General features: G+C 57.7%; 9 protein-coding genes across 9 annotated transcripts; 4 read left to right on the top strand and 5 right to left on the bottom strand.

The window, feature by feature from the left end:
• Nucleotides 1-55: 55 nt before the first annotated feature.
• BCV69DRAFT_282387 (hypothetical protein) lies at nucleotides 56-2,278 on the bottom strand. Its single transcript, XM_025492343.1, has 2 exons — nucleotides 1,764-2,278; nucleotides 56-1,680 (listed from the first exon to the last, which is right to left on the bottom strand). The coding sequence occupies exons 1-2, from the start codon at nucleotides 1,780-1,782 to the stop codon at nucleotides 536-538; spliced, it is 1,164 nt and encodes a 387-aa protein (XP_025348028.1). The 5' UTR covers nucleotides 1,783-2,278; the 3' UTR covers nucleotides 56-535.
• BCV69DRAFT_177549 (hypothetical protein) lies at nucleotides 1,813-4,926 on the bottom strand. The gene is made up of 6 exons (XM_025489542.1): nucleotides 4,700-4,926; nucleotides 4,562-4,608; nucleotides 3,605-4,468; nucleotides 2,699-3,258; nucleotides 2,206-2,549; nucleotides 1,813-2,118 (listed from the first exon to the last, which is right to left on the bottom strand). Exons 1-6 carry the CDS (start codon nucleotides 4,810-4,812, stop codon nucleotides 1,941-1,943), a joined length of 2,106 nt encoding a protein of 701 aa, XP_025348027.1. The 5' UTR covers nucleotides 4,813-4,926; the 3' UTR covers nucleotides 1,813-1,940.
• Nucleotides 4,927-7,019: 2,093 nt separating this feature from the next.
• Nucleotides 7,020-8,490, top strand: BCV69DRAFT_177458 (Aldo/keto reductase). Its single transcript, XM_025489541.1, has 2 exons — nucleotides 7,020-7,531; nucleotides 7,643-8,490. The coding sequence occupies exons 1-2, from the start codon at nucleotides 7,187-7,189 to the stop codon at nucleotides 8,315-8,317; spliced, it is 1,020 nt and encodes a 339-aa protein (XP_025348026.1). The 5' UTR covers nucleotides 7,020-7,186; the 3' UTR covers nucleotides 8,318-8,490.
• Nucleotides 8,491-8,507: 17 nt separating this feature from the next.
• On the bottom strand, nucleotides 8,508-9,613 carry BCV69DRAFT_248411 (Maf/Ham1; the record flags this gene model as incomplete). The annotated part of the gene is made up of 5 exons (XM_025490292.1): nucleotides 8,508-8,568; nucleotides 8,668-8,915; nucleotides 9,018-9,152; nucleotides 9,237-9,371; nucleotides 9,455-9,613. The coding sequence occupies 5 exons, from the start codon at nucleotides 9,611-9,613 to the stop codon at nucleotides 8,508-8,510; spliced, it is 738 nt and encodes a 245-aa protein (XP_025348025.1).
• A 929-nt stretch (nucleotides 9,614-10,542) lies between these two features.
• BCV69DRAFT_177371 (hypothetical protein) lies at nucleotides 10,543-11,838 on the top strand. Its single transcript, XM_025489540.1, has one exon. It carries the CDS (start codon nucleotides 10,677-10,679, stop codon nucleotides 11,784-11,786), a length of 1,110 nt encoding a protein of 369 aa, XP_025348024.1. The 5' UTR covers nucleotides 10,543-10,676; the 3' UTR covers nucleotides 11,787-11,838.
• A 144-nt stretch (nucleotides 11,839-11,982) lies between these two features.
• On the top strand, nucleotides 11,983-17,330 carry BCV69DRAFT_177326 (hypothetical protein). Its single transcript, XM_025489539.1, has 4 exons — nucleotides 11,983-12,896; nucleotides 12,985-15,255; nucleotides 15,352-15,548; nucleotides 15,591-17,330. Exons 1-4 carry the CDS (start codon nucleotides 12,080-12,082, stop codon nucleotides 17,103-17,105), a joined length of 4,800 nt encoding a protein of 1,599 aa, XP_025348023.1. The 5' UTR covers nucleotides 11,983-12,079; the 3' UTR covers nucleotides 17,106-17,330.
• BCV69DRAFT_290135 (hypothetical protein) lies at nucleotides 17,276-18,433 on the bottom strand (the record flags this gene model as incomplete). The annotated part of the gene is made up of 5 exons (XM_025493699.1): nucleotides 17,276-17,350; nucleotides 17,504-17,650; nucleotides 17,732-17,804; nucleotides 17,835-17,931; nucleotides 18,022-18,433. 5 exons carry the CDS (start codon nucleotides 18,431-18,433, stop codon nucleotides 17,276-17,278), a joined length of 804 nt encoding a protein of 267 aa, XP_025348022.1.
• A 471-nt stretch (nucleotides 18,434-18,904) lies between these two features.
• On the top strand, nucleotides 18,905-21,478 carry BCV69DRAFT_298665 (FabD/lysophospholipase-like protein; the record flags this gene model as incomplete). Its single annotated transcript, XM_025494242.1, has 4 exons — nucleotides 18,905-19,447; nucleotides 19,526-20,020; nucleotides 20,107-21,240; nucleotides 21,317-21,478. 4 exons carry the CDS (start codon nucleotides 18,905-18,907, stop codon nucleotides 21,476-21,478), a joined length of 2,334 nt encoding a protein of 777 aa, XP_025348021.1.
• A 331-nt stretch (nucleotides 21,479-21,809) lies between these two features.
• BCV69DRAFT_282383 (hypothetical protein) lies at nucleotides 21,810-22,801 on the bottom strand. Its single transcript, XM_025492342.1, has 2 exons — nucleotides 22,538-22,801; nucleotides 21,810-22,458 (listed from the first exon to the last, which is right to left on the bottom strand). Exons 1-2 carry the CDS (start codon nucleotides 22,687-22,689, stop codon nucleotides 22,080-22,082), a joined length of 531 nt encoding a protein of 176 aa, XP_025348020.1. The 5' UTR covers nucleotides 22,690-22,801; the 3' UTR covers nucleotides 21,810-22,079.
• Nucleotides 22,802-23,014: the final 213 nt, after the last annotated feature.

Below are 23,014 nucleotides of genomic sequence, written 5' to 3'. Positions count from 1 at the left end.
GAACAACAGATGGCAGTTCGCTATCTGCAGGCACACACCACCTCTGGACTGTCACACCAGCGCCTGGCAAGCACATAATTCCGGGCGCTATGGCGCGTTAGAAACTGCAATGTCGTTGCACTGGTGTGAAGAGAGTACTTCTCTTGACCCATGCTCACTCTCCTAGCTCCCTCCATTCCTGTACCACCCCGACCACCCATCTCACCATGGGCAATTTCTCTCTGCCTTTTCCAAATGGTTGCGCTAGAGCCTCTGCAATGGCATGCAGTATCAGCAACACCGCGCTGCACAGTACAGACAGCAGCAGCGCCAGTGTCACTGCAGTACTTCCCGATGCCACAGGCGTAGCTCCTGCAGAGCAGCAGGTCGGAAGAGGCAGGAACAGGGGCACAATGAGGAGCGGATGGAAGATGACATGAAGATTGAGGAGCAAGTGAAGGTGTGAGGAAAGGATTGCCCTGTTTGTGTGCAAAAAGGCACAGCAGTGAGTTGATGCTTCTCGCCTTTCACATCTTTGTTCTGTCTGCTAGCGGACTTACGGCATGGGTAAATCTCTGAGCTGCTCCAATTCAGTCTTATGGCTGCTCAACGAATTGAGCAGGCCCACGCAGTGCGCAAACAACGGCGTAGCGAGCTTAGGCTTGCCGCTGTCTGCGAAGCTCCTGACGGACACAGCAGCAGTGTGCATGGCTGTGACCTCTTCAGCAGCAGTACCCTCGAGCCCTTGTTGCTCAGTGTCGAGTGACGTGCGCTGCTGCGAACCATCTTGCTCCTCTTCTGCAGCATTACCAGAATCACCTTTGCCACTGTTGCCGACAACACGATCGCGGTCCCTCTTTCTTTTCTCGCCCCGAATGCTACCAGCGCTGGAGCTATGCGTCAAGTCGCCTCTTGTGCGCTCTCTAGGTGTATCAATGACATCCTTCAGGTCCGGAAGTCCCCCATTGAGCCTCCCTAAAAGCCATTGCATTTCCCGCATCATGTCCCCAGCGAGGTCATCCGGCCTGAGCACATCCGTCTCGCCTTGACCACTGGCAGTCAGGGCTGCAGGGCTGTGTCGAGACTTGTGGAGCGCCTTCTCTGCTAGCTCTTGTGCTTCGTCGACGTTCTGGCTCAGAAGAGCTTCACGCCTAGCTTCCGTCGACTGTGACAAGGAGACTGCATCGTGCTCCTCATCGGCTCCCCCATTCCCAATTTCCGTGTCAGCAGGAGAACATGTCCGTCTGCGGTTCCTACGTCGTTGACGCTGCCACATTCTATGAACGAAGCCCTCGGGCAAGAGTGCATACAATTCTTGAGGCGATCCGTAGTCCACTCGCCCAACATGCTTCGCGTCCGCTGCTTGATGAGATCGGCGGCCCTGCCCACCATAACCCCTCTCCTCGCCTTCGAGCTCTAAGCGTGCTCCTTCTAGCTGATGAAAGAGAGCAAGGCAGAAGCAGGGCACTAGACGGAGCAGAGACTGTAGATCCGTTTCTTCTCGCAACTCCCCCAGCTGCTTGTAGTCTGCATCCGGCTCGTCGTTTTCGCTCAGCTCCTCCATATCTAGCTCTGGTAAGCCTCCAGCAAGGATCCGGAGCAAGCTGCTACTCGCACTCTTGACGCCGGTCCAATGTTTGGCCGCTGCATCCCAGCGGGCCAGAGCCGAGTTGGAGCGGAATGCGAGGAGAAGTGAGGACACTTGACCAAGGGAAGGCATAGAGGCAAGGGCGATGAAAAGATCAGAGTCTGTTGCAGAGAGGTTCTAGCGCCGTCCAACTCACCTCCAGCAAGACTCGCCATGACTCTTTCGGCACCTTTGCCTTCCAGGAGCCCCAGCCACGAAGCAGCAAGTCCTCTCGAAGCAGCAAGCCCAGAGGACTGCCGGGTCGGCCAAATTGACGCTGCCGCTGCTGAGCCTGTCTCTTTTCCTGTTACATCTCTGCACGAAAGCGCCGGGGCTATGCCTGCACCCCAGTGTACGTAGACGACCACGATTGTCCATGCAAGAGAAGAGAGTAGGGCAAATCTGAGGGCAGCGAAATTGCGCAGCAAGAAGGGTACGTGTGTGGGCAGCAGGGGGGAGAGAGCGAGGTACGAGAAAGAGCTGCGAGGGGCAAACATCCTGTAAGGCAGAGGCTGTTGCGGGCCGGCCAAAGAGCGGCGGCAAGGCTCTTGTCAGCACGACTTCGGCCAGCGGATCAAAGTGCGCCTGAGTGAAGTCACCCAACGACGCTCCGAAGACGATGATGTTCGCGATACCTGATATTAAAGATGAGCAGACATTGGTCTTTCGTCTGTAAAAGTAGTCTTTGTCTATTCTCTGGGCCCTTCCGCCTCCACCTCTCTTTCCGCCGGGGGCCAACATCGAGCACACAAGGGCAGCGTTCATGAATGGGATGCACAATGGACCTTGGTATTATCAAAGGGATCACAGGCGACGAGACAACAAGGAGATTACTGGTACATCTACATGAACAACATCTGCCATCTTCCTCTAACACTCCATCATGATAATTCGACCGTCTGTTCCTCGAGCGCCAGACTCGATTCCCGAGGGCCCTTGCGAGCTTGGCAACCTGTACGACACTTTCCTCGCCATCTTTTCATCAGAAGTACCTCGACTGAGCGTCTTCGCCTCTCAGTACAGCAGCAACCGGGTCGTACCACCCCCCGCCACCCCCACCTGCGACACCTCCACCTCGGCCCTCGTCTTCACCCTTGTGCAATGGGACCGGACCTGAGATGGGACCCCCAGGCATTGCGGCTGCGCTCGCGCTCCCAATGGAAGTGGGCCCGGTGGAGCCTCCTGTATCAAAGCTGCTGTCGCCACCGGCGCTGCCGATGCTGCCCACACTCCTGACCGACGTATCAATACTGCTTGCTGCAGTCTGATGTGGGTGGTGATAGTGCTGCTGATGCTGCTGTTGCTGATGTTGATGCTGGTGCGGGGACTGATGAATAGGATGTTGAGATGCAGAGTGACCGTCAAAGGGCATGTTGAACTCCACGCCACCTCTAACGCCAGAATCATAGACGGGCCCAGTCGCTCGTTGATGCTGATCATGAGAGCTGTGGTTGTGCGCTTGGCCGGAGTAGAGCGGCTCGTATCTCGGTATCGGAGCTGCGCCTCCAAAGTTGTGAAGCTGTTCTTCGGGATGAGATCCTCGAGGCAGAAGGGAGTCGTCGAAAGACGTCCCTTCGCCTTCGCCTTCCTCTTCGTCGCTCCCTTCTTCACTTTCCTCTTCGTCACCATCAACGCTGACGAGGCTCTCCCTCCTTCCCTCGGCGCCCTTCTTCTTTCCCTTGCCTCCTTTTCGGGGCTCTTCCTGGTAGTAGCAGTCACGCTTGCCGATCCTACATTGTCGGCAAGGCGTTCCGTCCTGGGAGCATTTGACCTTTCTTTTCCTGCACACCAAGCAGCCAGTGCGAGATCGTTTGAACTTCGTTCTACGCGTCACACCGCCTCCTGGCCCGACACCGGGAGGAATGGTAGAAGGAACTGAGGCCGAGGGCGACTGACTCGGGGGGAGGAGCTTGAATTTGCCGCCCGAAGAGGAAAACTGATCAAACTCTCCAGACGGCGACGAAGGCCTGCCGAAGAGGACCGATGCGCCGCCTCCGCCTCCGTAGGCCGTCGCATATGGGTGACCTCGACTGGGCCCAGCACTTGAGCTCATGGCGCGCATTCGAGCGGGCGCATTGGAGTCAAGACCAAGAGGATTGCCTCTGCTTCCACTTCCAAGGTTGCTGCTGTCATAACTCTGCCAGGCAGAGTCATGAGGTCCCATATTTCCGCCGTTGCTGCCGGGAAGGAGAGAGCGTGAGCCCATGGACCCGTAGTCATAAGACGCGCGAGAGTGGAAAGGTGCAGCACTGGGGAGAGAAGAGGGAGTCGGTCCTGCCCCTGCGGCCCCATTGCCTGTAGAAGAGGTCATCGCTGCCGATGGAGAGGCCCCCCAAGGCCACGTTCGTCCTGGTGTGCTGGCGCCGGATGGGCCATTGCGGGCAGAAGGCGCACGCCGATCATCCAGTGAGAACCGGCGATCGGCGTGGACGTTGGGGATGGTATGGGTAAGCAGCCGGTGCTGCTGTGGTTGAGAGGGTGCCCCTCCGTATGAAGAGATCGGAGCATGCCCCTCAACGCCAGCCCCGTTGCCGGGTCCTACAGCCATGCTCCCCATTTGACCATCGAGGGAATAGATGGAGTTGTTACGCGAAGCCGTCAAGGAAGGGGCCTGAGATTGAGACCAAGGCGCCGGCGCGGTGTAGTCGTCGTGTGAATTGAGAGACGTACCCAGCGGGGCTTGACGAGGCGCTGGTCCACCGCTGCTGGAGTACTGGAGCGGGACCGACGTGGGAGGTGGAATCTCAGACACGTAGCTGGGTCGGTGAGCGGAGGTGTAGTCGCCTGACCGAGGTCGATAGGACGAGGAGGTGCCTATGGAAGTAGAAGAGGAATTGGGGACATATGGGAAAGAGTTTGCACCTGCGAAGGGGAGGATGCGAGAGAGAGGTAGCAACGTCAGCCTCGAGAGACTTGAAGATCTGTCCGGCGATGTTGCATAGCAAGTATACCCACCATACTGGGGCTGAGAGGCCTGATAACCAGACTCGATGCCATACGTGCTGTGGTTAGAGGCGAAATATCGGGGTGAGTGCCAAGGATACTTTGGGTCCAGCCATGTAGGCAGGGGAGGGTAGCGCTGTCGTAACTCACCTTGGGGCCATTCCTGGAGCGGCCTCATCAGCAGGCATGGCTGCCAATCCCCTGGTGTCCCAGTGGGAGGGAGCAGAGGCAGGGGAAGCGGAAGATATGGGTATGCCCTGCATCTTGGCTAGAGCCGGTACGGCGACGGGTGATTATGCGCCCGGCAGGGAGGGTATCGGCGGAGAAGAGGGGCTGGCCTCTTCAGCAGGACGCGAGGACGAGGGAAGTCGGCGTGCAAAGGGAAAGGCTGCGGAGAGGCGGATCACGGAAGATTGCCGAGCGAGAGGCGGGGGCAAGGTGCAAGTGGAGATGAAGGAGCGAGTGAGGGGGAGCAGTGGAGCGAGTAGGCGATGCGGTTCCGTGGAATGCAGGAGAGGAGGGAAGATGGAGGGGGAGCTTTTGAGCAGCGGTTAGGAGTAGGAGTAGGAGTAGGAGTAGGAGAAGGAGTAGGAAGAGGAGTAGGAGGAGAAGATGGACGAGAGGGAAAAGGTGCTGACCCCTTTGGAGATCCTCGTCGTCGTCGTCTTCGTCGTCGTCGTCGTCGTCGCCGTCGCCGGGTGAATGAGGGAGCGGAGGGGGGGAAAGGGGACAGAGTGAAAGGGCAACGAGGCAGGCGTTGGTCTCAGCGCTTCACGCCGCGGAGCTTCGACGGACAGGGCGGCAGCAGCGATGACGAAGGAGCAAAGGTGCAGTGGAGAGGCAGGCAGGCAGGCAGGCAGGCAGGCAGCAGGCTCACCCCGCGCGCATCACACCAGCCTCTGGATCAGGGCACCCACCCACGCACACACCCCTACCAGGCAGTACCGCACTACACCAGTCCTCATGCACGAGGGGGTGTGTCGGACTTTGGATTCACTCTGGGGGCCGATTCCCAAGCAGCCGGGCGGAGAGAGAGAGAGAGGAGACTAGTCACCCTCCTCGTCCTCCTCTTCCTCGTCCTCCTCCTCGTCGTCGTCAGTCGTCAGTCGTCGTTCGTCGTTCGTCCTTGGTCTTCGTCTGGTGGTGCACGCGGATTGCTGCAGCCTTGATGCACCCGGGTGCCGGTATCCCTCGGCGCGCTTCCCCCTGCCTGACTCCATCCCACCGAGTTGGATCGGCAAAGTCCCAGCAGCAGCGAGGCTCAATCTGCTCCAATGAATAATGCATCGGGGCCAGAAGGGCATTGATTGACCTTCATCATGGCCGCCCTCTCACTCCCGACGGCGGCACCACTTGCTGCTCCTCTCCTATCCAACTCAGACGTACCGCACATTCTCCGTCACAAAGGCAGAGCACCCTTCCCCCTTCTCTAACAGCATCTGGCGAGGTAGTGGTGCGCAATGATGCTTCCTGCTTCCATGTGGCAGACCCACTGTCACTCCCCTCTTCCCCTCCCCTCGCCCTCGTCCCCAGAGGGTGCGGAAATCACACGATTCACCCGCACTCGCCCATCCCCACCGGAGCCTTGTTCAGCCAGCTGAAACGCGTGTGAAGGAGGGGAAGCGTAAAGGTGACCGGCTCAGCGTGCAGCAGAAGAGGGGAGGAGCTATATCCGTATCGGGGCCCTGCGTCAGTCAGCAAACTTCGAGGGAGGAAGATGAGACTCAGAAGAATACGCCTAGCGAACATTGCACCTTCTCCTCGGTATCGCAATCGCCCTTCGCTTCCGCTGCCCCGGGTTCTCTCGCTTGGGGCGGACCAAGGCTACAAGGCACACCCTTCCGCGCCCCGCCCTCCTTTCCTCCACCCAAACCTCCCCACGCCGCCCGCCGCTGCTCATCCCCGCTAGCTGCAATGTGAGACACAGTCTACTTCAGAGAATACAAGCACACATGTCAGTGGTAGCTATCAGTGCACAACACTACCCTCCCAATCTGCCTTTCACGCCCCCCCCCCCCCCCCCCCCCCCCCCCCCCCCCCCCCCCCCCCCCCCTCTCGGCTGCCGCTGCCGCTGAACCCTGACCCATTTCTTCAGAGAGGAGTCACTAGTGTGTACGAGCGCATGCACGCAGTACGGGGTGCAATAGCGATTCCCCTCACCGCTTCCACCATCTCTCGACGATGTCTTTGGCGGTTCCGTGCGCGCTGGCTGCGTAACACGGACGAGCATTCTTCGGTCGCACGCTAGCCAAAGACGTGCGCCTTTAGATGGTCGGCAAGCATACGCTCGAGGTTCTTCCATACTCCTCGTCGCCTGGAGCTTGTTCTCACTTCTTGGATGCACACGTGTATCTGCAATCCTTATAGCCGGTGACTCTGCCCTGACGGACGCCGGCCCGCTTGTGTGCGTGCCGGGCGGAGGGAACCCGATCGGGCGCCACCCTTCCTCCACTTGTGCGTCAAAGCTTCTCGAGCCGGCCTACACATCAGCTCCAACCCCCGCTTGAGTTTACCTTCATACAGCAATAGCCTCGACGCTTTCCACCCCCTCGAGCATTTCTTCACTTGCCATTCAGCTTCCAATCGAACAGCTTTTCAGATCCCACTTCAATCCTGGACAATCTTGACATCACTACCATGGCAGCGCCAGTCCCACACTTCACTCTCAACAACGGCCAAAAGATCCCTTCGGTGGGTCTGGGTTGCTGGCTTGGACAACCCGGCGCAGTCGACACCAACGGGCGTAATGTGAAGCAAGCGCTGAAAGATGCCATCGAAGAGGCCGGCTATCGTCACGTAGACACCGCCGCCCTTTATCAAGACGAAGCCGAGGTGGGAGAGGTGGTCCGTACATCGAGCGTGCCACGCGAAGAAATCTTCGTCACCACCAAGCTTGGCAACAGCAGCCGAGAGTCCGCCGAGGCTGTGCAGGCTGCCTTTGACGACTCGTTCAAGAAGCTCGGTCTCGGCTACATTGACGCTGTGAGTACCCAGGCGCTTCAGTCATGCCCATCGCCATGAACCAGGTCATCCGTCACCCGCTCTTTCGAAGACTCATTGACTCACCCTCTTCCACCTTCAACGCTCGCGCAGTGGCTCATGCACTGGCCTCAGGGCGTGTCGTCCAAGACGGGCAAAGCTTTCGGCCTGGAGGGCCAGGACGGTCCTACCTTTGGTGAGACGTGGGCGGATATGGAGAAGATTTACGAGAGCGGCAAAGTCAAGACCATCGGGGTGTCGAACTTCTCCATTCAGAATTTGGAGACTCTGCTCAAGACGGCAAAGGTCGTACCGGCCATCAATCAAGTAGAGGGTCACCCCTTCCACCCCGACGACGCCCTGGCCGACTACTGCAAGGCAAAAGGAATCCACATCACGTACTACTCACCTCTGGGGCAACCACTGAAGCGAACAGACGTCCTCAAGGACGAAGTGCTCGCCGAAATCGCAAAGCAAACGTCTTCAACCTCTTCGCAGGTGGCCCTCTCCTGGGCCGTGGCCAAAGGCCGCAGCGTGGTCCCAAAGTCTTCACGTATCGAGAGGATCAAGCAGAACATCTCTCTCGTCGAGCTCTCTTCGGAGCAGGTCTCACGCATTGACAGGATTCACAAGGAGGACCCCAAGAAGTATACCCGCCTCAATATCGCAGCAGCTAACGGAGACGACAAGACCGTCTTTGGCCTCACCCTCGAGCAGCTGGGGTGGGACTGTGGGTTCTTGCCCCTTGGCTTCCCAGGTAAGGGCAACACCATTACCAGCATTGATTAAGAGGTTTGACAGCGTGCAGGTGCACAGCAACAGGGCGTTTGACCGAACTGGGAGAAATTACAAGGATGGACGTTGGGTCCACCAGGTTCGTGTGTCACATCTTGGGTCGCTACAGCGACTGACGCGGTGGTCTTCGCAATGCAATATCAGTACACGATTGAGCGGACGGTACTTATGCATCTCTAGGGACTCAAACGCCGTCGAAGGTGAGCTGTTCGGTTTCTACCAATTCGTGCAGAAAGGCGCAGAACCTGCATTGGTGGCGTGCCCAGAGCAAGGGCCAGAGCAAGGGCAAAATGTCTCAGCCCTTCTGTACAGTCTCATCGCGCTTCCTCTCGCACTGTACTCACGAAAAGAGTGGAAATCCTACGACGTTATTGTAGTCTCCCTCGATGCTCTTGACGAGCATTGCGCCCTTGCCTTGAATGTCCACGCCCCCGGCTCGATCAGAGCCCTCGCCATTTTCAAGATAGGCCTGCAACACCTCGGCGGGATTGTCGGCGAAGTGTACCTTTGTGATTTCAGATAAGGAGCGCACCTGGTATCCGGGTGCATGGAGAATAGGGTGTATGATTGTCACGCCTGTGATGACTTCGCACTGCCGATATGGTGAGGGGCGTGAAAGGGTGTGATTCAGCATTGTACCAAGGCAGTAGCTGCGCGCTCGTCACACCCTTTCTAGGCGCTGAATGGAGCTCACCATTCCATCGTTGAGCTCTCCAATCATTCTGGCATGGTCTGCAGCGTCCTTGGGCTTCTCCATGATCTCTTCGCTTTTGACGACGACTGTATCTGCGGCGATGACAAGATCCGGCGGATCCTCTGGGTGCTCGCTCTGAGTGCGAGGAGAGCGTAGTGTGCAGGTGAATATTCAGCTCAAGGGCCTTGTCTTGTCATGTTCTGCTGCTCCGTCGCTCACCATTAGCCGCTTGTATACCTCCAAGGCCTTGTGCGCTCCGGTCTCGATTGGATATTCGTATGCCGCGGCTCCAACAAAGTCAGACTTGGGAAGGTTTTCCTCAAAGGTCGAGGGCACGACTTCGGCATGGAGACCCTGCGCGAAGCAAGAGGACCGAGGCTTATTGCTTAGAGTGGAACGTCGAGGCAGAACAGTGCACCAGACGCAAGGCGACTCACCACGGAAGCCAGTATGTCCTTGCGCCTGGGAGATGAGCTGGCCAGTACCACTCGTCTTCCCCGCAGCGCCTTGAATGCGGGCGCGTCGAGGGCGTCATCGCCCACTGCGTTGGTCCACTTGGTGAGCGAGGCAGTGGGAGTGGAAGAGGAGCCGCCCATGGTCTTGGCGGGTGTATCGGTCAATGGTGATGGTGTCGAGTCAGGCCAGTCCACCCCTGCCTCCACGCCAAGGAGCCAAAAGTGACACTGAACTCCGCTTTCCGCATCTCCGACTGCGATTCAAGGCGTTGGAGATGCGGCTCCCCCCTTTACTAGTCTGGGCAGCTGCCTCGCACACGCCCATCTCCTCGACTCTGGTCCACCTCGACTCCAGACATGGCGCTGCGAGGCAAAGAAGAACACTTCGCTCGAGAGGTCCACAAGCGCCACCGTCGCAGCTCTGCCTACGACGACGACGACTGTGTGCGAAGCTACGACTCCGACTCTTCTGGAGAGAGTGAGCGAGCCTATGCGCGCCCAGGACCCAGCAAACCACCTCACCCCACTCCTGCACAATCGGAATCCGATACAGACAAGTCATGGAAGCAGAGGAGGCTGCAAAGGAAAGAACATCGAGCCCAAGCGAGAGCCCAAGTAGATGAAAAGGTCGCGACGCAGCCGTCACCGGGCGATGCAGAGGGCTTCTGGGCTAGGATGACCAAGACTAATGTCAAGGCGGATGCAGCACAATTGTATCGGATTGAGGACGCGGATGACGGTGCAATGCAAAGGTGCGTTGAACAGACCCTCGCCCTTCCAGACATTGACTGTAGGCAGTGTGATCAATGGGCGGTCACATCCTTCCAGATCGACAACGAGGCACAACAAGAGTCGTACCTCAAACTTTTTAGGGTGGTGCCACATCGGACCACAACCTGGGAGGCGAAGCTCAGGCAATATCCAGGGCGCATCTGAGCGGTATGCAGCTGCGTCGTTATCCCTTGGACGATCTGACTGAGCCCCACTCTTGCCCATGTCGCTGACCTAGCTCAATTGACGGTCATCATCATCCATCTGACGTGAGTATGGACCTTGCTGAGCTCGCTTGCCAGTCTTCTATGATCTTATCAGCTTCACTGCTCTCGTAAACACTCAGCTAGAAGGAGTTTCCGACTTCTCAGATTGCGAGGAAAGATCTGCTTATATTGCTGCCCGTCGTAGCAACAGGGAGAGGGAGAGAAACATGGCACGGACGCAAGAGCTAGCGGCCCGAAGACTGGAGCGAGTTCAAGCGCTGGAGGAACGTGAGGCACTCCTTGAAGGCAAGGTACGCCAGAAGCATGGCCAGATAGCCTTGTCAGAGATCACAGAGGGTCAAATGGACCTGATGACAAGCACTGCTGTCGCGCTGCGAAGGGCCACGAATCCACTGCAGCTGACGGCAAAAATCCTCGCCAATCACGGCCAAGATCCCAGATTTGCTTTTCTCAAGAGCGATGATACCTCCGGAGACGATGACTGGACGCTGGAAAACGTGTGGACTAGGTTGCTCGAAGGCGAGCATGTGACTTGGGCAGATCTTGTCACGGAAAAGACCCGTAGAGATCATGCTCTTCACACCGGCAAGCAGCAGGAGGTGAAGAAGCAAAGGCTCGCGGGATTGATCTCTGGGGTGAGTGACAGCAGGGGCGGATGGGTCCACTTGCTGACGCTGACGATGGACCCGCTACAGTACGACTCCTCCGGTTCGGATTCGGATACGGCAGTGCCGGCTGAATCCAAGGCCGAGGAAAACAGCTCGATCCGACACACCGAACAGGCCGGTTTCCCTGCGAATGAGAAGAGCAACAGCGCTCAGAAGACTCGTCAGGTTGACATCCCGTCTGATAGTCTAGACGCTTGCCTTGCGGCAGCGCCGACCCGACCTGAGACAGCAGCGGTGCGGTTGGACGGGTCAGCAGCGAGAAAAGTCTCGGATCGCATCATGAGGGCAAGGGAATGGGCCGCTCAACGACGCAAGAACACAGAGCAGAGCGCTGTCACAGAATCCTCGGCGACTACCAGAGCACAAGGCAACGTGCGAGATACTGCCCTGCCAGTCACCGCAACGGAGGCCTCGCCTCATACAGAGAAGGGGGGGAGATGTGTCGAGCCTGCTGGGACTGATGGCAATGCAGACGCGAACGTGAGAGGACGAGAGGGGCGAAGCGACCTCGGCGCACAGACTCAGGTATCAGGTGCCGTTGCGGCTGACGACGACGTGCTAGACCTTAATGCCGAGGATGCTGCCGCTGCTGCGTCAAGGACGATGGATGAATGGGAAGGCGAGAAAGTATGCTTTACAATTGGATGAGTCACCTTGGCTGTAGCATACGTTGAGGTCATGACTGGTCTGCGTCTCTGAGTCGTGTGTGTGGTGTGAAGGTCCATGTGACGTCCATCACCGTAGGCCCCTTGCGATATCGCACTCCGCTCCCACGCAGGAACCAGCGGCGAGGCCAGGCGGGCGGGCCCCCATGCTTCCGCTCCGCTCCGCCCCACCCGCGGCCCCTTCCCGCCTTGGCCTCTCTACTCAACCTCGAGGTTCCTTCTTGGTCGTGCATCATCTCGTCTGCTCAGCGCTCGCTCAGCCTGGTAGCGACTGCGATGGAGGCATCGGTATCTTCTCTGCCCGGCGCCAGCGGCAATGGCGTCGCCGCAGCCATCCCCAAGAAGAGGGTCACCTACATCCTACCACCCCCGTCCTCGTCCCACCCTCCACCTCGGCTATACCTCCCCTCTACAGTGGGAGCCGGTAGGCACCCAGCAAGGCAGGGCAAGGGGAGCTCTTCGCCCCTCATCGTCCGTCATCAAGACCAGCCTAGCCGCACAACGGGCCAGGATACACGAGACGGGCCTCAGCATCCCCGCCATGCGCTACCAGTGACAAGCCTAGCCATCGACCCGAGCACTTCCATTCTGGAAGGCTCCTCTTCCAGACCAAGAGGAATCCTCTACACTGCCGGACGAGACGGTCTCACCGCTTCCTGGCAGCTGGGGCTCCAAATGAAGAAGCGTCACCCCCGATCCGGTCATCCGCGCAGGAGCTCTTGGTCCTTTGGCGCTGCAATGTCCGGAGGCTATCGAGGCATCGAGCAAGATGATGAGATGGACTACAATGACCCTGACGACGACGACGAGGACGGCGAAGACGAAAGAGTCTTCGGCGGAGATAGAGCCGCTGACGAAAGGCTGACTCGGCACAGAGGCGACGGGATTCCAGAGGATGACGATGATACGCCCCGGGGATGGGACCTGCTACCCTTTGAGAGGCAGTGGCAGGTCGATGAGCACTGGCTAGAGTCGCAAGACGAGTCGGAAGACAACGAGCACATACGGCCGCCCCGCACGAGTTTTCGGTCTTGTGTCCAATCCCACACCGATTGGATCAACGACATGGTCCTTTGCAACCAGAATCAGTCGGGTGAGTCAGCTTAGTGGCCTTTTGGGAGTTCCTATGAGACCGACGAAGTAGCTGTCATATACTCACCCTTGCCCCTGGTCGATCCCAGTCGTGACTGCTTCTTCGGATCGCTTTGTACGAGTGTGGAACCCCCACGATCCTTCGACATGTCTCGCGCCGTCGGTTCTCGGATCGCACTCAGACTACGTCAAAGCCCTTGCCTACCCATCGCCATCCTCATCGTACTCCTCTCAGAGCGCGTCATGGATAGCATCGGGAGGTTTGGACCAGCGCGTTCGCATTTGGGATCTCAAGGAGTCGCGAAGAGATCCCATCGTGGACATCCACGACTCTGCCAGCGTCTATTGCCTCAGTACCGATTCCAGAGGAGCAATCATTGCAGTCGGCACCCCAGAGGCCGGCATCCGACTCTATGATCCCCGTGCAGACTCTCAAGCTTCTGGTCCAGCTGGCCTGCTCTTAGGTCATGCCGACATGATACGATCTGTGGTACTTTCTGCTTCTGGCCGGCACCTGCTATCTGGCTCCAGCGATGGCACTGTCCGTCTTTGGGATGTGGCAGAACAGCGGCTAGTACACACTTACACACACCATGCGAGTAGTATCTCTGCTCTCTACTCAAGTGCCGAAGACCTCGACGTCTTCTACTCGGCAGATCGCGATGGCTATCTCTGCAAGGTGGACTGTGAAGGGTGTCTAGAGCCCGACCAAGGGGAATGCGTCGTGCTAGCTCGCTGCAGTGACACCATCAGCAAAATTGCTGCCATCGACCATGCCTTTGTCTTCACCTCCACTGGCAACACATCCGACGTCCAATGCTGGAGAGATGTACCACCTAGGGTCAAGCGGCAAGCAAAGTATCCCACCAATGAAGGGAGGCGCTCCACGGCGGCCTGGCCGCCTAGTACAAGCGCAGACGCCGCGCCTGCTCAACTAACTCATCGGAGAGGATGGACGACCTTCGGAGGGGCAGGCATGGTCGGCACACCTCCTACGACTTTCAGCAGCAGTCCGCCTGATTCAGCTCTTGCCCCGTCATCTCCGCCGCTCTGTCAGGAAGGCGCGTCGCATCAGATTCGTGCCCCTCTGCAGTCTGCCTTGAAGGGCAACCAGAGTCAAGGCAACCCTCCGCCCGGGTCTGCAGGCCTGCAAGCACCGCCATTCTCCAGTACCCACTCCCGAGTCTCATTCTCCTTGGACAGGCAGATCGACTCTGTCCAAGCTACCACAGCAGCAATGCCCGAAGCTTTGCCAGAAGGGCGGCGGGACGATTTCACCTCAGTGCGTCGATCTAGCGCGATGTCTGCTTCATCATCATTGTTGCCACAACCGCTCGTTGCCGGCGTCAAGCCCAGCTCGACACTATTCGGGGTGCCTTTCACTGCGCTTGTTTGTCTCTCCGGAGATGATGACGATGCGTTTGCCGCCCTGAGTACTGGTGTCGGAACCGGACTACCCCATTCTGCGAGTAGGCCGGGAATGAATAGCATGCTCTCGCTCAGAGGTTCGACCTTACATTTGACCAGCAGTCGAGACGGTAGCGGGAGAAGGGGGTCTTCGTTTTCATTGGGCGGCCGGAATTCATTCGCATACGATGGCCACGCGGGCTTGACGCCAGCAATGGCAGCAGTTGCGCGCCTGGCTCAAACGCGAATGTCTACCGTTAAAGCCCAAACTCAAGGTATGACAATAGGCGGCACAGGACATCAGACGACTAGAACGAAGCCTACTTCGGTCAAGTCCGGCAAGGCTTCTTCCCGCTTTACTCCGGGCCGAACCGATTCGTCGCTGCTCCAGAGCATGGAGGCGACATCCGGTGAAACGATGGATGCGGATGCGTCAGCCGAGATGTCCGATGAGGACAATGTCGAAGACGAATCCGCCATGGCTCGCAGAGCCTACGAAAGCCGGGAGGTGGTCAGTACGGCCTTGCCCCTTCGGAACAGGCCTGCGTCGATCATCTTGGGTACTCGTGGGCTTATTCGCAGCTCCATGCTCAACGACAGAAGACATGTTTTGACCTTTGCCACTGGAAGCAAGACCGTGAATGGCAACGGGGAAGAAGACTACGGACCGCAAATTGCGATTTGGGACATCGTCCGTTGCATCTGCCTCGGAAGCTTCGCTAGTACAGATGTGCTCGCTCTGTCCACACAGGGAGACAACGCTGGTGACTTGCTCGAGAAAGTCAAGGAACGCATTGAAGGTCGAGGGGCAACGAACTCCTGGTGCACTGCAGACACCAAGAATGGGTTCCTCGCCGTGCACCTGGATTGGCCTAGCTGCTTCGAAGCTGAGTCCTATCTGGACGAGTATGATTGGGTAGAGAGAAATGATTATCTCAAGGATGATCAGAGAGGTGAGTTGTGGTGAACGCGTGTCACAGCCAAGGCGCGCCAAAACGCGTATGTGATGAAATACTGACTGCCCGTCTCACATCCTCGTCGTCGAACAGTCAATCTTGGAAAATGGGTCTTGCGATCCCTCTTTTCAGGCTTTATTGAGCGCGAGGTGCGAGTTCGGAATGCCCCGTCTGCTGTCTTACCTACAGGAGTCCTGGCACTTGAAAAGTCCGAAGCTTTGACAGAGCAACCTTTCCGGCTCAATCTTGGTGCAAAGAGGGGCAGAGCTTCGAACGAGGCGGCATCGGCAGCGGCTGACACCAACAGCATCGGGAAGCTTAGCAAGATCCAGACGGCTCATCTCAACGATCACGCGGAAGGTAGCTGGTCAAATTTGTCGTCAAATCTCCGATCTCCTCGCACACCGGGAAACACGCTCTCCATTGCCGTCGCTCCCAGTACCCCAGCTGTCGGACCCGCTGGAACTTCCCCGCTCACGCCGAGTCTCAGTGCCTCCTTCCCATCGATGGTCGGTCTTGCTGGATCGCTTGCAGCGACGCCAGGAGGCACAGGAAGCGCCAGATCACCTGCGAGCCCATCAGACTACTTTTCGATGACGGGTGATGGCCGCCGCACCGCGACACCCTCACGGCCCGCGACTCCGCCAAACATCGACAGCAGCAGCCTTGTGGGCGCAGGTAGTACCACTCCAGGCGGGGGCGCTTCCACTCCAGGTGGTGGTCTCATTGGTCGGTGGGGAGCTAAGCTGCGAGTGAAAGGTTCCCAACCTCCCAACGACAAGGCAAACTCAGCTCAGACCAAGGGCGGCCTTGCAAGCGATACCTTGAACATGACGAGTACATCAGGGCCCAACGGGGGACCAGATCTGCTCGGTAAGAGCGACCCTCCCGCAGTGGCTCTGAACCGGTCCATCTTGGCAAAGGTCCCGCTAGAGCCAATGTCTGTGCTTGAGTCACCCCTGATGAGGCTCGATGACGAGACCTCTCAATCAGGTGGTTCAATTCCTCCAACGGACACCGCAGTCATCATCTCTGCCGCTTCCAGTGATGCGGCTCAGTGGGAGACGCTGTACAGGGGTTTGCTCTCTTCGACGGCTGACGATCTGCCCACTCTGGAAATGGCCTCTCCGGCTTGGCTGCTGGACTTTTTGCTAGCCAACAGAGTGGATGCCAGCAGCAGTCAGACTGTGAGTAGACCAGGCGCGCCAGGAGGCAAGATGTCTTTCCTCCTTTGGCCTGCTGTCAAACCTGCTACTCTCGATGGGGGCCACACTTTGCCTCGACCTGTGGGGGAGCTTCAAGAAGATGACGACTCTTGGGAGATACTTCCCGCTTTGCCGAGCGGCGATGCAAAGTTGACAGCGACGAAGATGCTGCGAGTGAGTAGAGCGGCGATATATCTGTGCGAGAAGTTGGGTTACGTCGATCAGCAAGGCAAGACCCATTTCAGGCAGGGCAGCATCTTTGGAGGATCTAGGAGGCCGAGCACTGACGCTTCGGGCGCAGCCACGCCCTCAGCAGGCGCCGGAGGTGCACCCTTCAGCAGAGGGCACGGATCGGCTTTAAGTATGACGAAGCTAGAATCGGCTCTCAGTCCACCCCCTGGCTCGCCTTCTACACGAGCTGAGTTCGTCGCACAGACTGAGAGCCCCTTCCGAGGACCTGAGGGGTCCCACGCATCCACCGTTCAACCTCCAGTGCCAGAGGAGATAGAGCTGCTCTGCAACGGTGTAGTACTACATCCGGACACGACGTTGGCTCAGGTAGCGAGGTTTTACTGGAAGGGCCCAGGAAGCGAGCCCAAAGTAGAGTATAGACTAAGAAGGTTGCGAGGTGAAGATGCCTAGAGAAGCGGCAGGTGACACAGTAGATGCGGCGGGAATGGAGGGGTTTTCCTGTTTGATGGGAAGGTGTTCAAATACTTCTGGGTATCATCTTGTAGATTTCTTGATTTCGTCGGTGACACGACCCATGTAAGGTGCAATGAAGTTGGCGAAGCAGTAATGACAGCGTTGTCTCAGCCTACCATGCTCCTCTTCCGTCCCCGCAACCTGGCATCGTCCAACTTTCTAGAGATCTCCTTCCAGGGGTTCTCTCGTGACCGGGATCCCACGGGCGGTGCCATACCATTAGTGCCACTGCCCTTTTTCGATTTCTGCTGTTGTTTCGCTGTTCTGCCGCTCGTCTCAGCGGTAGAGAGTCCCCCGCCCATGCCCCACCTGCCATTGCGCCATATTTGTTCGACTTCCGTGGCGTATACGTCTAGGATCCTTTGAAAGAGGTGGGTGGAGTGCGGATGGGTGGAGGTGAAGGCACGCTGCAGGACGTACAGATCTACAGCCTTGTCTTCCGCGGCAGGGGAAGTATGGGAAAGACCAAAGTCGATGAGAAGCTGAAGGTACGAAAAGAAGATGGGTCAAAGCTCAGCGAAGAGATGCGGGCACGCTCCAAGGGCGGGACAGGGGTCACCCACCACTTCTTTTTGATGTACACTTGCTGGAACAGGTAGCGATGACTGTGTCGCAAGTGGTGCGACAGCTGCTTCGCTAGAAGCCAGCATCGACGCCGCGGCAGACCTTCTGACCATCATGTTGCTGGTGGTGAGGTCTCCATGAATGACGTCTGCTGCGTGCATCAGCGCCAATTGGCGTGCGACGAGGGACATGAGGAATACTAGCAGCATGGCGAGGCCACGACGGACGCAGCAGGAACTGTGTCAGAGACTCTCTGTGAACTGGTCAGCAGCTTGCTCCCTCGACTCACTTTGTTCTTCGTCTGACCACACTTCATCTTCCTCCTGCCTGGCCTCCTCTGTGGCCTGCTCCCTTGCCTCTGTTGCTCCGACTTCGACCTGGGCCACCTCGTCGCCTTCGTCTCCACCTCCCAGAAGCTCCCTTACGCTCTTTCCGTCGATCCACTCCATGGCTACTATGCCCACCTTTTCGTCTACCATCTTCACCCTGGGCACATTGACTCCACCCCTAGTACACCGTACCAAGGCCCTCACCTCGGCTACGGTGCGCGAGGCCGTAAGAGAGGCGGTGAGAGATGGATGACGATACGTCTTTGGGAAGCGGTACTTGACCAGTATGGGCTCCAAGGGCGGGAGAGCGGACGATGAAGAAGTAGACGCCGGCGAGGTCGTCGCATCTGTTGGATCGGAGGGCAGGGTCATCGTAGGGGCTTGCGGGCAGAGATGAGACTTGTAGACTTTTGCCTCTGCGCCCTGCTTGATCAAGGTGGAAGAAGCAGCATCATTTAGCAGCCGAAGCAGTGGAGGTGTAGAGGTGGCAGAGTATGGCGAGGGTGACGATGGTACTGTCATCGTCGCGTACCAGTGCTATCTGATCGTAGATTGACCAACCGAAGAACAGGGCAGACTTGCGGAAAGGAAGAAGTTCTGGGCGTGTCCGATCGATCAGGGCGCCCGGACGCGGGGAAGGCGGAGATGGGGACCAGGTGGAGCACAAGCAGCAGCAGAGGCACAGGGGACGCTCCTCCTCGGCACTCTACCCATCCACCCACCACGCCCTCACCACCGCCTACCCACCCAAGAGGGCCAGACAGGACAGCCGCAGTACACTACACACCACCTCCCATCATCCTGTCCAGAGCCACAGTACATCACAGCCAACCCAATCCCGCAATGAGAGCCCACAATGCCGCCAGGCTCGCCCAGCGCCCCTCTCCCGCCTCTTACCGGCTCACCGGCAAGACCGGCTCATCACGGCCCGCACATGCAGTCACTGCCTCGGCCGCTGCCTTTCACTCCTCGCCTACCATGTACGATGGCAGCGACGCTGACCAACCCAAGAGTGGCATAGCTGCGGCCCTGGCTTCGGGTCAGGGCAACCAGGCCTCGTCCTCCACACCTCGACGTGACCAAGACGAGGGCGACAACGACTCGGCACTCGCCTTTGGAGGAGGCGCATCCTCTCGCGGCGGCCCATCCCCTGCCCCTTCCATCGCAGACATTTCTCACGCAGACATCTTCATTAGACCGCAGCCATCCCCGAGTGCCCACCCCTCCTCTTCCAAGTTCACTCATTCCCAGTCTACGATGATCAGCGGCTCTGCGGGCAAAGGTGCGGTGCCTGGCTATGGCAAACGCAGGGCAGGAGTGCCAGACGGCACCAGAACCACCACGAGGGAGAGGGACGATGAAATCGTTAGAGGTTACGAACACACTGTGGGTAGCCTATCTCACGTACCTCAGACTGAACTGTAGGGCCTTTGGCTGATCATCTGCGTCCCCTTCTCGTCTCAGTACGCACCCAGTAGCCGATCACCCGCAGCACTGCCTCGCCATACGTACTTCTCCAACTCCTCGACGTCCTTCAATGCAGCCGCATCTGCCCCCGCCCCATCCACATCCAGCGCTGGCCATCTCCATGCAACACTCAAGCCCAAGAAGACCGCACTGATCTTTCCAGGTCAGGGATCTCAGTACGTGGCCATGTGTAGAGACATCTACCGCTCCTTTCGCTCTGCTCGGTCCGTCTGGCATCTGGCAGAGGAGGCCCTGATCACTCCGGTCAATCCTTCTACCTCGCCGAGTGCTGATTTCCACCACAATTCATTCGATGAGAGCAGCAAGTTGTCCATGCGGCATTCTAGTCTAGGGTACATTCCAGGCAGCGGCCATGACCGTGCAGAAAGTCCCGAGCAAAGGAGAATATTCGAGGAAGAATTGGCAAAGAGTCACATCTGGGACGAGAAACGGGCGAGAAGAGGCAGACGAGGATGGTTGAGAGACGCCGTGGTGAGTGGACGAGCCATCTGCACCGCAGCTGAGCCTGCGTTCAGCCAGCTCACTGCTTTTGCCCTGCTGCAATTTCCGTACTCTAGTTCTTCGGCGACCAGTTGGATCTCACGCGAGCAGAAAATGCGCAGCCATCGATCCTCGTCGCTACTCTGTCGATCTTGGCAGTGCTTCGCAAGGAATTTTCTCTCGACCTCGTGCGATCTAAAGTCTCCTTCGCAGCTGGACATGGCTCAGGAACGTACGCTGCGCTGGTCGGATCCGGCGCTCTCGATATGATTGATGCTGTACGACTTATGCGTCATCGCGGCCTCATTTCTTCGCAACATGTGTACAACCATCCGATCTTATTTCCCGAGGGCTGCAAGCGGCCAGAGAGCATTTACGAGACCTGGGCATTTGCCAATGCGGGTAGTGGAAAAGGAGCCGAGCTCCTCGAGATGGACGAAGATTTGGCGTTGAATGCGGGCGGCGTGCCCCCCACCAGCTCCACAACGGACGGACAAGTGGCAGCGCAAGAATCCAAGAGTCAAGGGGACGAGCAAGCCCACAATAGACACAGGGCTACGAGGAGGGGATGGAAGCGAACGCAAATGTCAGGAGTCATGGTCAGGCCGGGCATGCTGCCTGCTGTCCTGCAAGAAGTCACCCAGATCCAGAACGACATCGCTGCCTCTCGAGTAGCTGGCGTAAGCAACGATGAGGTAGTCGAAGTAGCCAACATCAATTCAGCCCTACAAGTGGTCCTCAGTGGGACTCGAGTGGGCGTTTCTGTTGCATGCGAAAGGCTGAGGATGAAGAACCTGGGCGCTCGAGCTGTCAATCTGCCCGTATCGGGGCCCTATCACTCTTCCCTGATGACAGGAGCCGTGCTCGGACCCGCTCTGGAGAATCTGCCTCTCCGCGATCCGGACCCAGGCTTGAGGCTGGTGAGCAGCGTCGATGGAGCTCTGCTGACTACTGCACAAGACATTCGTAGCGACCTGCGAGGCGCACTGCACAAGCCCGTTCGCTGGCTTGATTCTGTAGATCGCCTTCGCAAAGAGGGCGTTGAGCGCTTCGTTTGCCTTGGTCCCGGCCGGGCATGCGCGCATCTCCTCAGCAAGGAGCTTGGCTATAGGGACAAGATAGAGAGGGAGAAGAGAAGGAGAATGGGAGGTTCCGCGGCAGAGGGGCCTGAAAGAGAGTATGAGGTCTGGAGCGTTGCAACAGTCGAAGACGTGAGTTGAGCCAATCTTGCAGAGTGGCCCCCGACAGAGGGAAATAGGACTGACACCTGACCTTCCGCATGCTCAGATCGAAACCCTCTCGAATGTCCTGTCTCGCATAGAGATAGGAGGCGCAAAGACCGAAGTCATGGACTTCTCCGCTGACCAGTTCCCGGGAGCAGGTGAGCAGCAGACTGGTCACGGAGGGAGAAGAGAAGGGGGTGTAGATAGAGGCAGGCTGGCAGTGTAGAAGAGGAAAATCAATGGCCGAATTACCATGCAAAGAATTCTCCGCTCGGCTCGTCGCTGTACACCTCTCATGATACCCAATGTCAATGTCAAACAGACGCTAGTGCAACTCTTGACCGGAAAATCTATGGAAGAGCTAGACAGGCAAAAAGTGCTAGTGTCATCCGATCGTCTCGTCTTGTCGAAATGCTGAGTGTCCTCGTCAAAGTGATGTGAGCACGATGCAAAACAGCGGGGAGACTGAGGCCCCTAAGGCGGACGAGGCTTTATGTACGCTAGCCAGGTGAGAACACGCCCAGTGGAATTTGCTGCATGGGCTCCGGCACAAAGTAGTGGGATCATCATCATGATTGAAAAAGAGGCAGAGAGGCGAAAGGATTCGAAGGCGACGAGCACCGAGCTCACTGTCAACTGCACCGCGAGCCAATAGCTTGGGTCGCAGCAAACGCCGCGACCTTGCATAGCTGCCTGGTGTCCGCACGGTAGAGGCCGCTCAACTAAGACACAGCAGAAAGTATAGGTGAAGCGAGCAATGATAACATGCGGGCGCAAGCGCTAATGTTCGGTGTGTGCCCTTACAGCACCCAAGCGTGTCTGTTCTATCATTGTTTCAGACGTCCAGCCTGATCGGTCTCAAAGAAGGCATAGTCAAGCTTGCCGATCTCTACACCTTGGCTGCGGAGAATGTTGTAGGCGGTTGTCAAATGAAAATGAAAGTTGGGCACAGCATACTGAGTGACGTAATCGGCAGCACTTAATGTGAAGCTAGTGAGTGGAGTCTTGACGTGTATAGGGCGCCCAAGGTCCCCAGACATTGAGTCTGGTTTGACCGATTCAAGGATCTCGATGGTCTTGTCCAATCGCGCGTACAGCTCTCCGAAGGTCGATTCGTTGTCTTCTAAGCGCTCGCTCTCCACCCCACCGACCCGCAGAACCAGCAACTTAGCGGTGTTGGAACACATTTGCACCTGGAAGATAAGTCTGCCGTTGATGTGGAGCGATGAGTTGAAGTTCACGCGGATGCCCCGGGCAAGCAACAGTCAGTGTCGATCGTACTCACGGGAACATGGTACAGTGCATCCGCGTGGCTAGCATGTAGTCAGGACTCGAACCACGCGCCTTGCAGAAGTCTTCGCCTTTGCGCAGAATCTTCTTGAGGCTGCCTAGGTAGCCGATCATCGACGGAACACTCGCATCGTAGAGAGACAGCATGTTATACTCCGCGGCTGCGTCAATGAGCGGATGGCCTAGATCCAGAGGCGGTCCGTGAATGCAGGTAAAGTAGCGAATATGGTGAAAGCGGATATAGTAAATGCGAATATGGTGAAAGCAAATATGGTGAAATCCCCAGCCACGCTTTCAGCTGTGGAGGCAAGGCGGAGCGCATGAATCGCCTGGGGCCCCGCATGGAACGCAAGCCATCTACAAAGCGAGTCTCAAGCGCGGTTCTTCCTCTGTTCCGGTGTTGTGGTTTTCTCTGGCGAGGGGAGGGAAAGAGTCTTTGTGCGGTGGCGGTTCTTCCTCTGTTCCGGTGTTG

The sequence above is a fragment of the Pseudomicrostroma glucosiphilum genome (assembly GCF_003144135.1).
Source record: "Pseudomicrostroma glucosiphilum strain MCA 4718 unplaced genomic scaffold BCV69scaffold_6, whole genome shotgun sequence".
NCBI classification, from domain to species: Eukaryota; Fungi; Basidiomycota; class Exobasidiomycetes; order Microstromatales; family Microstromataceae; genus Microstroma; species Microstroma glucosiphilum.
Note: the sequence above shows the minus strand (reverse complement) of the source record. Positions and strands in the feature narration are given on the sequence as shown.